Raw genomic sequence first — 14169 nt, forward strand, 5'->3', positions numbered from 1 at the left:
TTCTACATACAGCGTCACCATATCAATGGTCCGTATGTAACTGCTTATGAAGTATGAACGCTTATGTCAGCCGCCGCAATTGCCTGACTTCCATGGCAGAAACGAAAAACGAATTGTCTGTTTGTGATAAACTGACCTCCAAACCACCAGCGACTGTAAAACTGTTTAATAACTGCAGCATAATTAAAAACCACTCTAAAGCAAGTTAAGCAACCGCGTTTGATGCTAACTGCTTTTCTTGAAAAATGCAAAGCCGTATTAGAAAAGCGTCACAAAAGTGAAAGTAATCAAGCCTGACATATTAAAAAGAAAGGAAACTCGAAAACCCTAAATATTTACACAATTATACAATTCAGCATGAACTTCCAATATACCGCACGCACATACCGCTGATAAGAAAACGAAGAACATGCCGATCATTCATCAAAGCATTTATCAATAGTGCTGTCCAGGGTTGGGTACTTCTCACTGAGCACGTCCTGGCGGTAGGCGTCCAGCAAGGCAGCGAAGCTACCCGATGCGTTAACTTGTTCTACCATTTCTTCAATCTTTCCGCGCTGCTGCTCCAGACGGCGATGTCGTTCCATAAGCAGCTGCACTTTTTCCGCCACGAGGGCTTCTTTTTCAGCTTTTTCACTCCTTAATTTATCCAAGAGTTTCTGTTGATATCGGAGATTTTTCGCCACCATCTTCGGGACTTTACTCATAGCCAGAGCACCCGCTGGCGTAGCAAGGCGCAACTGTTCCTTAATGACGAGGGGATCGCTCTTCGAGAGAGCCACAATCTCTATCGCCTTCTCGATGCTAGCCACTTCAGCGCTCTCGCGCAGCATTTTCAGGGTATCGTCAGTGGTGCGTTCCATCCATCCTCCAACACACTTAACAAAATTATCGCCATAATATTTCGTAAACTGTGGAAGGTGTTTGCAGGCGATTTCGTAGAGATTATTAGGCACCATCTCAGTGACGAAATCTTCCAGTGCCACATTGAAACGCTCCAGAGGTTCGCGATGCAGTGGTGTTAAAGAAGCTCGCGGCATGACTGAGTCTTTGCGCGCGAATAGAGAGGAATATCGAGGTGAGCTGGTGGAGGCTTGAGATAACTGATCCCAGTTGGAAAACTGACTGAGAGCAGGCATTGATGGGCGAGGGGATGGATCGAATGTGGAGCGTGGCAGGGAGAAACTGCGGCGCAGCAGCTTGGATGAGCTGCTCTGCGGAGAGCTGCGACGCGACCAGCTGTCTCGCGCTTCTGCATCGTTAAACACCATGGTAGCACGTGGTGGCTCCGAGTGATTAGTGGCAGCAGACGTACTGCTGGTTTCCTCTCCATCTTGCAGCGGAAGAAGGGGTTCGCGGATTTCTTCGCTTAGAGGATGCGTCAGAGATCGGGAGCGCTTTAAAGCAGAACGCGGGCTCTGTCGACGAGGGGACAACTCGGCCATGGCAAAATAGGTTAAACTAGATGGTAACGGGTAATTGAAAATTCTGTGTATTCAAAACTTCTTTACTACTGGCTTCGAGTGGCTTGCCAGAACATCTCAATAAAATCCAAATAAAATCCACAAAATAAAAGAGATCACCAGCAGAACATGAATAATTCAAGATTGTAGGGTGTAGACTTCAGACTTTAGAGTCTGTAGAGTGTAGACTGCCGCATTTCGCCATTTCCATGACGTAGTACAACGGCTGAGCGCTCGGCGATTCTGTCTACTAAACACCACCTTTCGGTGCGGCAGTCTCATTGATTGCGTACGCTGCACTGAGTGCACTCGCACTTTGCTCGACTTACAAAAAAGTTAAAAAATTAAAAGTCTCACAATATTGTTACAGTTTTTACTTTGTCAAAATTTCTTCCTTGCTGCAGGTAGTTGTCGTCCCGTCTTAGCTATTATGTGAGAAGCTTGCTGATCGCCTCCAACTGTTTGTGTTGTGATCTTTCAAAATGCAGACTGCATCGAGCTCGTTGGCAGTCCCTATCATATTATGGGGGAATCGTTGCCCCACTCACTGTATATCCAGCATCCTGATATCCCCGCAGCAGGATGTCTGCGTTACGGGCTCCCACGATGGTCAGATGTGCCTCTGGAACTTGAAATCCAACACATTCAAGGTGAACTAAGCTTTCTTAATGAAGAATACAACTGTCGGGCAGCTAGTTTGTTCGTAGGCTACGCCAAGCAGAATTTTCGTGGGCCATACCAGAGCCGTCACGTGTTTGGCATGGCTTTCGCCCGCTGCCAAATCTTTCTTCAGCTGCTCCGAAGCAGGGTTAGTTACTCCTTGGATGGGTTGCATTTTGATATTTCTTTTATCGGGGATTGTGTAGGGAGATGAGTTTATGGGATCTGGACGACTCATCTTGCACAGAAGCAGTTACTAGCGGCTTTGTGCATACGATGGCTCAGGTACGAGTAGGTAGAATTTGTTGTACCTTCACTGGCTGACTGCTTAGTTTTATAGTAGGTTTTTTGGATTTCTGATCTTTTTAGAATTAATTTAAAGAGATATGTTTTCTTTGTTTTTGGGCTCACTAATTTTTTCCGCTTCCATTAGGCGTACAATTTGGTCGGGCGACGATCTGGACAAATATTTTGTAATGGCTACTATCCAGACATCATGGTTTATGATGCTGCATCTCTCAGCCTGCTTTTTCGATTATCATCGAAAATTAATTCGGATTGGATCACGTCTGTTATTGTGATGAAGCCTGCCCAGTCCGCAGGTATGAGAATTTCGCCGAAACAGCTTTAGCGATTAAAACCAGTTTATGCGATATAAATACTACTCTGTAGTATGTAATAAACATTTTAGAATATTTATTGATGCTGATTCTGTAAGAACTGTAATAAATTACACTATTGTAACAACATTTTGGTAATGTACTATGTATTAAATTAATGTATTAATCAGTGAGCGACTTCTGCATATTTGCTTCCAATTATGTTTTTCAGATGACGTGGTGGTTGGACTGTCTCTGTCTGGCTCCATGAAAGTTTGGACCATTCCACCAGATTTTAACGGTCAGGGAAGGGAATTCATCTTCGAAAACGAATCTAAGCAGTTGCGCGTCCAGAATGCTTGGACTCTTAAATCTTGTCCGACGTTTCCACGAACTATGTTAATCGTTTCACCAACCACGTGGCAAGTAAGTTTCTGGAAGTGAGAATCAGAAAAATTTGCAGTACAAGCACAGAAAAACTGTACCACTATTTCGAGTGTTGGTACCCTTCTGATTTTTTTCAGAAACCCATCTGCTGTTTTTAGCAAAATTTGTTGTGTTCTGTAGATCTACGATGCCGGGGATTTTTCTCTGTTATGCAGCACGCATGTTCCCAAGGGACTATACTGGGGCGGCGGAGATTTCCTTAACACGGAACAGGTGGTGATTTATGCCACGGATGGTACAGCGTATCTGTATCGACTTCCGGCCAAGTAAGTGTTGCGGTGGGGTGTGCTGAGTGTGAATGGGTTCTGTTGAAGGAATGGGCTTATCCTCTATTTGCTATGTCGCATGATGGACTGCTACCTGTTTTTGATCTAGACGCGTTGCGCGAGTACCGTTTCCAGGGTTGGTGATGGTTTCTGCATGTTTTGCTTTGCTTAATTAGAAATGATAACCGATGCTGTTACTTGGATTTTCTAGCTCGGATGCAAACAACCAGCAGTTCCGGCGCACAGTCTCCACAAGCGAAAAAGAGTTGGGTGGCTCGCTGTTCGGAATCCTGAAAATTCCTAATGCTACGGTAAATGATTGATTGAAGATTGAAATAGTTGTAACCATTCATTGATCGCGTTGTTCTTTATTAATTTTATTTAGCCTTTATCCTGCGAGCCTTCATGGACTATTTTCCGGTCAGCTTCGGCGACTGGCGAGTATCCTTTCCACGTGACCAGTTATGTGATTCGTGGCGATGCTCGGGGCCGGATTTCCGTATGGGCCATCCCAGAATATACCAAAGATCAGTTGACAGCCCTCATCAACAGTGGCGGGGAAGTCACTGAGCATGCACCCTTTGAAATCACCTCCATGGACGCTGAATGGGATCGTTTGACCAGGCGGCAGCCTGGCATAATTGACCGGGCGGTTGGTGTTTTTCTGAGTTTTCATGATGGGGAACTGATTTACGAATGCTCTTCTGCAGGAATTTGATGATGGCGGATCGTTCAAAATTACGTCTAGTCTGTACGTTTCCATGCACGGGAGAATGTTTTTGGGAATGGAAGACGGTGCCATTATTATGCTCCCGCTAATGCAAAAATTGTGCATTCAATTTTTTATTGGAAAAAAGACCCCAGGTAAGTGAGTCACTGAGTATACGAGTACATTTGATTAGACTGTCATAGTGTTATAGTTGAATTACTGCGTTTTTTAAAATTTTTTACTTATTGGGGATTTTTTCCGTTGTTTTCATTCGCATTTCTTTCAGAAATGCCAGTTTATCGTATTTTACGGGGTCACGAAGGCAAAGTCACGGCACTGTTGTATCCTCATCAGGATGATCCCCGTTATGACCCAGGCATGTTAATATCGGGTGGCATAGATTTCACGGTGCGTGTTTGGGATTTATACCAGTGCCATCTCCAGCATACATTTGTATGCCAAGCTGGCGAGATCTTGCAGCTGCTGACACCTCCATCTGGCTGCAATACTCGCGTCTTGAATAGTATTTGCTCTATAGCCAGCGATCATTCAGTCGCTTTGCTGAGTTTGAAGGAACGCAAAGCCATCATGATGGCCAGTCGGCATGTATTTCCTATCCAGGCGGTTAAATGGCGTCCGGTGGACGATTTTCTCCTGGTGCAGTGTTCCGACGGCACGGTGTATGTTTGGCAGATGGAAACTGGCCATTTGGATCGGGTGGTGCAGGGCAGCGCCGCAGAGGATATTATGAAAGCATGCGATGAGCAGCTTGGCGAGGCGGGTGGATTCGGTGAGGATATCGCGGCTAATCCGACTTTGCATCTCTTCCGGGCGTTAAAGCATCGCAATATGGATGCAGCGCGGCAAGCAGCCAAGCTTGGGTTGAAAAACATGTCAGCTGCGGGTGGGAACTCTGCGGCGGCTGTTGAGGCTTGGGCGAAAGGGTTCGGTTGCCCCTTGACTGTTCAAGCTGTTCGAAGCAACTCGCTGGATCAGGAAAACCATCTGCTGTTATTTGACGTTGAGGCACTAATACGTAAGACAAAATTTCGAAGAAGTGTCTTTCTTGTCTGCTGCCGCCTTTTTATAAATTAATTAAATTTAAGTTATGTTGATTTGTCAACATACAAAGGTGTTTGAGGATCAGGAAAAAATTGATTGATTGATTTCATCGATTATAAGTTTTTAAAAAATTTTGCTGTTTTTTGAAAAACATTTGCAGGGTATTTTCCTCGTTTTATTTAAGAAATTTGCTAATCTGTTATTTTTAGTGCAATTATTGGCCGAAGAAAACCGTGGAGAGACCTCCGATCCGGCCAAGGCCACCCCTCGCATGGAGCCAAAAACCGGATCCGATTGGAAATCCACATCCGTCATTCCGGGTGCTGCAAGTGTGACTGGTGGTGCCGAAGCAGCAAAGCCAGCAAAACACATCGCTTTCGCTCCAGAGGGTATGAGTATGGCCATGGAAGTTGCGCAGATCCTGATATCATTGCTCTATGCATGGGGACTGGATCACGAAATGGATAAGCTCTGTGTAGAAAAACTGGGCATGCTGCAACCAAAGCAAGCGGTTAACTATGGCATTATGTCCAAGACTGGATTCATGACCCTTTTGCTGCCCACACCATTGCACCGCAAAAGTATTGAACTACCGCAGCCACAGGAACGAATTCGCGATATGCTATCCAATCTGACACGCAATCATTGGTCACTATCGTCAACGTTGACCACAGTGCATCTGATGACAATCGTATCGGTGGCTAATACACTGATGAATATCCAGAATGCGACTTTCCACCAGGATTACGAAAAGCGAAGAAAACTTCATAAGTATGCTGTTTCTCTAATAAAAATTAGAATGACGGAAAATATTGTAAACAGATTACTATGAATTTCTGCTAGAAATTCTGGGGTTGTTTCCGTGTGTTGCATAGAGTTAATTTCAGTGTTCTACGGATTAACGATCCATTTTATAGGCGGTTGGTCCGAATGGACACCTCGGCTGTGACTTCCTCTGGGCTTCCCGATGCCACACAGGGTCTGGGTGGGTATACCACCAGTGATGTGGCTCAGACATTCGTGGAGCAGCAAGCTCTGATCAAGCAAACCTGGTCGCAGTTGACGGCTATGCATTGTGTACTGCTGTCCGAACGCCTCGGTTACGAAAACTATAAACCACCGGATGTGGAGATTCTCATTCGGCGCTGGCAGGACCGCTGCCTGGAGATTCGCACAGGTGCACAGGCTTTGATCCTATCCGAACTGCGACGCATGGGCACTCATGGCCGGCGGCGGCTGATCGAGAGATGGGCTGTCTACTTGCCGAATTTCCAAGAAAGTGAAAAACCCCCTGTATTCGAAGTCAGACCGATGCCTCCCCCGGTTGCCGTGGCTGAAACTCCTGCTTCGGAGAATGCTCCTGAGGCTGGTGGAGATGATGATTTTGAGGATCTGCAGAATGATCCGCTGCTTGCAACGGATCCTAATTTGCCCAGTATATATTCAGTCGAATACAGGTGACTGCTTAAGGTGGTTGTAAATCTTGTTTTATAACTCACTGTTTGTTTAGTGTTTCGGTTAGATAAATTGCATTCAAAGATTTTCTATACTTGAAGTGGTTGGTTTTTTTGCTGTCTTGTTTGTGATGCTTTGAGATGCTTTGTAAAGCATTGTTTTCATTTTATCGATCGCCGCTTGACCAACATGAACAGCTTTTCAATTTTTCTTCGTGCTTTCAGGAAAAAGCAGAGCGTTGCGATTTTGTTGTTGGGTATCATCGGAGCTGAATTTGGAGCGGAAACCCTATCGCCCGTACGAACTCCAACTGGAGACAGGACGCCAACCGGGCGCCCGGACAACCTGCAGTTTACCGACCCGGTTATTCGCCTCGTGGGGAAAGCGTTGAGCTATATCGTGGTGAATCAAGACGAGAAACTGCAGCCTTATAGTTCCTTACGACGTTCCGCTGTGGATCTGCTGGGTCGCGGTTTCGTGGTATGGGAACCGTTTCTGGATGTCGGACATGTACTGCTATCCCTGTTACGGTTGACCCTGGATGTGGAACGACCACCCGCAAAGTACTTACTTACTCTGCCGGCTGCAATAATTTACATCACATTGATAATTTGCAGTATTTGGGTGACATAAAGGGATTATAGTTATTCAGACAATAAACATATAATATATTTACGCTTTTAGAAGACGCACCATATTCTAAACGTTTGGGTTACGTAAAAGAGAAGACAGGTCGTGGGGTACTTACTTACTTGAGGCTTTCTTTCAGTCTTCCTGCTTCGGTACCATTGACACCAGCAGCCGATATGGCTCGTGCTGCACGGCAAGCATTGGACATGATAGCCTCAGCCCGACCGCCGGTCTTTATTACAGTCACCAATATGGAAATTACCCGCCATAATTCCTTAATTCAAAGTGCGCAAACGCTGAACATCAATCTGAACAACGCCGTAATTGTACGCGCTAAAGAAGAACTGCTGCGAACGTTGGATCTGCTGATAAATAAGAATCCCCAGAGGTAAGCCTATCGTGTTTAAAAATATTTTGCACAAACATATGTCGGTCGATTCATGATTTTTCTTTTTAGTGTTGCCGATCTTATTGTCGAGGTAAGTAATAGTGTATGCGCTTGCTCACTGAATGTTGATGATATTTTGTCCTAATTTTGGGTTTCTTTCAGTTTAGTAGTGTCGAAAAATTTAGCACTTCTGTATTTAGATGGATTATTTGCTTGAATTGCTGAACTTACGCTGGTACGATTTGCTTTAGGTAATCGATGTCGTAATTCACTGCCTGGATCCAGGTCGTATCAAAAACAGCGGTCTCGTTGAACTGTTCCCTCCCATTGGTCGCTTCCCAATGGTAGCCTACTGCAAACAAAATCGTCGGGTAGCGGTTGGATCGAAAAAGGGTGGAGTTTTCATTTACGAATTGCGTGGAATGAAAGTCCAATCGTACAGCGGACACGGGTTGGCGGTGGCGGCCATTGAATTTGCACCAGACGGCAAACATTTCGCTAGCTTTTCTCTCCGTGAAGGCAAGCTTTTGTTCTGGCAGATTGGAGCTACACTGTTCGGGTTGGGCTCCACACAGCCGCGCTGTGTTAAAACCTGCAAAGCCAATACGGTGCTGTGGCAGAACTGGCCTGAATTGAAGGAACATATGGAATATCGGCTAGCACGATTGCGCTGGATTACTAATAAGGACGTGTTGTGTATGCTGATTAATGGGAAGGAAGAAAAGTTCTCCCTTTGAGCGGTGTTCAGCTGGTGATTGTGTGGAACCGTTGCACTGGTAATAATGAATCTTCATGTGGTATGCATTCCGTTTGTGGTTTGTGAACATGTTTTATTCAGAAGCAGCTGTGTGGACAATTTTTGTTTGTGATGCTGTTGTTTTCTAAGTCTTATGCAAATTTAATGCGTTTTTGAGCGACCCTGTGAAGTTTTATTTGGTTTTATTTGTTGTAATTTGTGAATGACAATTCCGTTTTTGTGTTTATACGGGTCTTTTATCAGGTTTTCACTCATGTCTTCATATGCAAGTTTTACAGAAAACAAATCAGCGCTTTCGAAGTATATTGAACAACAGCTCTGTAAAAAAAGCAATCCTTAATTAGACCGGTATAAAAGGGAAGAACGGTAAATCCTCATACAAAAAAAATTGGAACAAACTCAATGGAAGCCTGGGTCATGGAAATATAAAACGCATTACAGAACAATTACAAGGAAAAATTTTAAAAAAGTAAATTCTGGGAATGAGTTAAACTACTCTGTCTTTAAAAAAACCATATACAATACTTAAGGAAGAGATTTCGAAGTGACTTCCAACTGCGCTGTACTACTAGCCACAACCATAGATTCCTCCCCTTCCCGTCGATTATCTTCACTGGATCCCCGCCGGCTCTCACCGTCCTCCACATTCAGCGACACCGACGCCAGCTTTTCCGGTAACGACTGGCTAAAATTCACCACAATCGCTTGGCCTTCTTCTTTATCGGGCCACTTCACCTGTTCTCGCACCTCTTTCGGCAGAACAATTCGCAAGATTTTCATCGGGGTGTTGATGAATTTGAGTGTCTTACAGGCTTTGCGACACTTCATGACAATAGCCCGCAGCGCCCGGAGTGTCGTGTAATCGGAGTTGATCAAATGGATCCCGTTGAACACAATCACTTCATCCACGCTGCAAACCAGTCCTTCCGGGAGCAGCACCGGGCTGATGGCGTCCGCGCCGTCGGCATCCGTAACGCGCATCTTCTCCAAACCGTTTTGCGGAAAAATATCTTCTTCAAAAAACTCTTTGATGTATTCACCCGAGGGGAAATACAGTGCACCGTGGGGCGTGACAGTGACCTCCAAGATCTGCCGTCCTGAAGTAATGTCGGTGTACGTTATAGGCGCCGGTGTGTAGGTTTTCGTCAGATGTTCGACATCGATAGCCGGACGCGCTAATGGATACAGCAGCAGCAACAAGGCGCCGATAATTCCCGCTAACAGGCCGAAATCCACACCAAAGATCACGCCTACCGCGATGGTCATAATCAACGGAATGAGCTCTTTCTTATTCAACAGCCAAAGATCACGGAAAATCTTGAATTCGAACATGACGCTAACTGCGCAGATAATCACAGCACCTAGTGCAGCTTTGGGAACGTAACGAAAAGAACTGGACAGCAGGCTCAAAGAACCGAGGACAAATGCTCCAGTAAACACGCACCTGTAAGGGATACAGGTATAAATCTGCTCTTATGGCCTATGAATAATACAAGATCTCGTAATTTCTTTGCAAGTCTTCATCTCGGCTACAGCTGCTTAATTTACTACAAATTCTTTCAATATGGAACTGAGCTTGTTATATGCCGTTCAAAATCAAGTTCTGCTTCCAGAATTCTACACCAACCCCATGGGTGTGCGCACACCACTCTGCGCGTTCAGTGCTGATTTGGTAAAGCTTCCGGTTACAGGGTACGAAGAAACAAAAGATGACAGGAAATTAGCCATGCCCAAGGCCAGAAATTCCTGCGTAGGATCAATGTTATACTGGAACTGGTGCGCAAATGCTTTTGCAATGGCAATACTGCAATAACAAGCAAGCGGTATACAATGTGCTCGTCTAACGTAGTGTAGTGGTGCACCGTGCCTACCTCTCCATGGCGCCAACAAGGGATACAACTGCTATACCGGGGGTCATATCCACAAACACTTCTCGGAACGTTTGGTTGTTAAATGAAAATTCGGGTACGGTAAAATTGGGTAATCCCGCTTCCACGTCTTTGGTTAAAGTTACGGAATGTAAGATCGGAAAATATTCTTCCAAGAAATAACCAATTCCAGCAGCTACAATCACCACAATTCCATAGCGAGCTGCAAGCGCAATTTAAACAGTAGTTATTCAAAAGATATAGTTTAGATCATTATAAACCATAAAAAAATGTCAATAACAACGACGTGCGATAAAAGAAGCCTAAAAAGAGAAAAAAACTGGGGCCAGCCGGGAATTGAACCCGGGACCACCTGTACCCAAAACAGGTATCATACCCCTAGACTACTGACCCGTATGTAACATACGATACTGTTCTTGTCAAAGCGTGTGTGCAACGTGCGTTTTAATGCTGAATCCGCACTCCGTAGTACGCTTCTCCGTCTCGCGCTACACTGGGTTTGACTCAGAAAAAACGTGTGATTGCAATCACTAATCACTAGGGTAAGCCTTGTGTTCCGCCGCAGGAAAACCATAAACCATCAAACAAGCCCACTAATATTAATTAACGACACGTAATCTGACGTATGAAACATGCAATAAAGCCATCTTGTGATTATATTTTCTCAAGTTCATCCGTTTCGCTCTTTATTTACATCTTAAAATATGTAATTTATCTATAATTGTACAATTAGTAAATCCATTTTTAGAGCTGATCAGACCACTTACCAACTGATATAAGCCTCAGTGTTTCGCGAGCATATGTGTACAAAGGTGACTTGGATTTCTGACCATGTCGACGAGGCAGGCGCAATCCCTTTAACACAAGCAGGATAGCCATGCAGCTTACACCCATCAGCACATCCCAACCACTATCAATAAACCCAATCTCATCACCATGCAGACGCTAAAACGAGCAAATCCAGCAGTTTCGTTAATACTTAATGTTCCAGATAGTATTCAGATAACCCGCTGTCTGCTCCAACACCCCATCAGTGCTTTTCCCAAACGACACTCCCAAGATGCTCTTTAATTGTCCGTACATAATAATAAAAGCACTGGCGCTGGTAAATCCACTGATGACGGGAGCGGAGACGAAGTTAATTAAAAAACCTAAAAAATCAATAAGATTACATAACAATTTATTCGAGTGATACTAACGCCGGATGCGGTCAAACCACAAAAAACAATCTGAATCCTAAAAGAAATCTCATACACTCTAGAGCAAAACAGTTTTTTATTTACAGTATTTAACCGTTTATCAAGCACAACACGGTGCTGCCGTGTGGCAAGATCGAAGTCGAATTTAAAAAAAACGTTCGACTCTCATTGTCAGGTTACAGTTACACTAATATCCACAATTACAAATTCATGCCGTACCAAGATTGAATATGGCCATCAAACACTGGAATACGCCCGTGAAGAAGCAGAGAAATATCGCATACTGTGGTTTCGACAGCCCGGCATTCTTCGGAAAGGATTCCGCGGTCAGTAGAGAAATAATGGCAGTTGGGCCCAGTGTCACATCTTTCGACGTGCCAAACAAAGTGTACATGAAGCATCCCATGAAGGCTGAGTAAAGTCCATACTGCGAAGAAAGTCCGGTCAAAACGATGTTATTAAAACACTAGCATATCGACGTTAATTTCTCAAGGAATACAGAGGCAGATTCACATTTTCAAGGAATCGTAGCTGATAGCTGGAATATAGAGACGACTAAATGCACTACCTGAACAAGAACTTGTCGCTAATCATATTCGTGACTAACCACCGCAAAAATTTGCAGCTGTAAGTACAGTTTTAGATGACTTAGTGCATTTTTATGTTCTAGTGAATGCTTTTATTATGTCGAATATAACAAAGTAACATAAACTGCAAATACGTACAACGAAAAAGCAACCCACCAATGATGTACATCTAAAAGTAACCAAAATAACGCAGAACTTTAGTGAAATTAAAGATTACTGCATCGCATGCACAGCGTGTCTTATGCAAACTGCATACAACAACGGAACGACTGTGAAAAGGAGACGACAAAGACTAAAACAATAAAACATCCTGTAAAAGCGATTTAACTGGTCAGAAAAAACTATCCTTTTTACGCAGATCGGTTATTTAATAAACTAACGTGAAAACTGTCAGCTTCCGAATTTTAACTACACCATCCAGTAATGAAAATTATTTAAGTCGAAGAACCAGTACATCATAAAATTAAAGCTAGAAGTATATCAAATAACCCAATATTGTACTGAACAGTTATCGAAATATCGACGAACTGCAAGAGTGTGACGTTAATATATGATTATTATATCCGACGCAACAATCGGAATTCAATCTGAATCCCACAATTTTGAGCTAAGGAAAGAGGAAAATTTATTTCTCGAGATCTTCAGATGTTTCTACAAAGTACAACCAAACTGATTCGGGAAAGCAATCGAAGAGCTAGTGCGCGGAAACTGACAGCTGTCTAATCCGTGAAGCACAAGATAACAAGCATATACCGAAGAAGCATTCGACAACAATTGACAAACCGCTAAAAAAACCTGAAATCAGAAAAGTTTTCCTACCTCGAGGGGAAGTTCCGCAATGGCGCTGTAGGCCAGGGCCTGGGGGATTACCGTCAGACCGACCGTTACGCCCGCAATGAAGTCTCCCTTTAGGTCTTTCCATGAATATTTCCTAATCCACAACGAGATGGGCAGTCGTCGCTGCCATGTCCGCAGCCAACAACACCGTCGCAATGTCCCCACCACATCCGACACACTCAACGGACCGCCATATGTTCGCGTCGTGCGCACTTCGGAATGCAGCATCCATGCATCCGCATCACTGCCCAGTGAGGGGCGTTTGCCATTTTGATCAGGTTGTGGGCTGTAGGCGTCTGCGGGTTTCGTCGCAAAACGGATCAGCACCGGTTCATCCATAAGAGACTAAAGCGTAACAACACCGCTGAGTCCTGCATCCAGATTCTGATTTGATTGGACAATTCTAAGGCTGTAATTAATGCAATGCGTGAACACAACAAACAATTTATGCAGTTGACTTTGTAGGCGATAACAGATAACTTATTTTCATTAATTTACTAAGAGACCAGCGTCCGGCTTTTGTTATCACAAGAACAATAAAGTTACGATGTTACGATAAACTCATTCATAAAATCCGTTTGGCATGTCTGGCTGAAGCACAGACACGGCAGGACACGATAACAACCACCGACGCAACCGATACGTGGTCTTGTTTACGTGCACTGCGGTCTGCATCTCGGTAGTAAACCGGAAGTTACCGGATGCGATGTGCGTGACTCACATCCATGTACTCGTACTTTGTACTATAATATTATAATAAGTAACAAATTTTGTTTTCTGCGTAAGTGTTGTTTTGCATAGAATTTAAGTTTATCATAATATATCATTTTGTATACAATGCAACACATTAATTTCCGCGTGCTTATCGGAAAAATAATTATTTCGGTTTGTATCTAGGTAGGTGTTCTGCATCTTGTATGCTTTGAAGTTTGTTTTTTGCGGCTCACGGTATTTGTGAAGACGGGTCGTCAAAATTACAAAGTTCGACCAATGAATAAATTTTTACATCAGTTTTATTCCTTTACATCAAGGAACTGAAAACGGTTTGTGTATTGCCAGAGTTTTCGTCAAGACCATAACCGTAAAGGGTCAAAGATTTGCGTAATGACTTACGCATTGTGGGAATCTCCTTTATGAATATCTATACAAGTACTTGTACCTACCTATACAATGCATTTGTACGTATTTGGCTACAATACACTCTTACTGGTGTACGGATTT

The 14169-nt window shown here is 43.9% G+C and overlaps 3 protein-coding genes and 1 non-coding gene across 6 annotated transcripts; 1 reads left to right on the plus strand and 3 right to left on the minus strand.

Annotated features, from left to right (window-relative positions):
- Nucleotides 1-156: 156 nt before the first annotated feature.
- On the minus strand, nucleotides 157-1665 carry LOC129581513 (uncharacterized). The gene has a single exon (XM_055472638.1). The coding sequence runs from the start codon at nucleotides 1443-1445 to the stop codon at nucleotides 417-419; it is 1029 nt and encodes a 342-aa protein (XP_055328613.1). The 5' UTR covers nucleotides 1446-1665; the 3' UTR covers nucleotides 157-416.
- A 122-nt stretch (nucleotides 1666-1787) lies between these two features.
- On the plus strand, nucleotides 1788-8769 carry LOC129581510 (WD repeat-containing protein 7-like). Of its 3 annotated transcripts, XM_055472634.1 has the most exons (17): nucleotides 1788-2113; nucleotides 2171-2271; nucleotides 2330-2408; nucleotides 2557-2725; nucleotides 2955-3148; nucleotides 3290-3435; nucleotides 3545-3571; nucleotides 3647-3746; nucleotides 3821-4087; nucleotides 4146-4299; nucleotides 4431-5180; nucleotides 5416-5977; nucleotides 6124-6663; nucleotides 6886-7224; nucleotides 7431-7679; nucleotides 7749-7770; nucleotides 7931-8769. In XM_055472634.1, exons 1-17 carry the CDS (start codon nucleotides 1946-1948, stop codon nucleotides 8414-8416), a joined length of 4353 nt encoding a protein of 1450 aa, XP_055328609.1. In that variant the 5' UTR covers nucleotides 1788-1945; the 3' UTR covers nucleotides 8417-8769. The 3 variants fall into 3 exon arrangements, with proteins under 3 accessions (XP_055328609.1, XP_055328610.1, XP_055328611.1); XM_055472635.1 differs by lacking the exon at nucleotides 3545-3571 and having other exon boundaries at nucleotides 7931-8768; XM_055472636.1 differs by lacking the exon at nucleotides 2171-2271 and having other exon boundaries at nucleotides 2051-2113.
- On the minus strand, nucleotides 8652-13568 carry LOC129581511 (sodium-independent sulfate anion transporter-like). Its single transcript, XM_055472637.1, has 7 exons — nucleotides 12931-13568; nucleotides 11744-11951; nucleotides 11305-11476; nucleotides 11093-11235; nucleotides 10308-10527; nucleotides 10064-10240; nucleotides 8652-9880 (listed from the first exon to the last, which is right to left on the minus strand). The coding sequence occupies exons 1-7, from the start codon at nucleotides 13285-13287 to the stop codon at nucleotides 8962-8964; spliced, it is 2196 nt and encodes a 731-aa protein (XP_055328612.1). The 5' UTR covers nucleotides 13288-13568; the 3' UTR covers nucleotides 8652-8961.
- Nucleotides 10647-10718, minus strand: Trnap-ugg (transfer RNA proline (anticodon UGG)). Its single transcript has one exon. It is a non-coding gene; the product is annotated as a tRNA-Pro (tRNA).
- Nucleotides 13569-14169: the final 601 nt, after the last annotated feature.

This window comes from Paramacrobiotus metropolitanus, unplaced genomic scaffold (assembly GCF_019649055.1).
Source record: "Paramacrobiotus metropolitanus isolate TYO unplaced genomic scaffold, Prichtersi_v1.0 Parri_scaffold0000006, whole genome shotgun sequence".
Taxonomy (NCBI): Eukaryota; Metazoa; Tardigrada; class Eutardigrada; order Parachela; family Macrobiotidae; genus Paramacrobiotus; species Paramacrobiotus metropolitanus.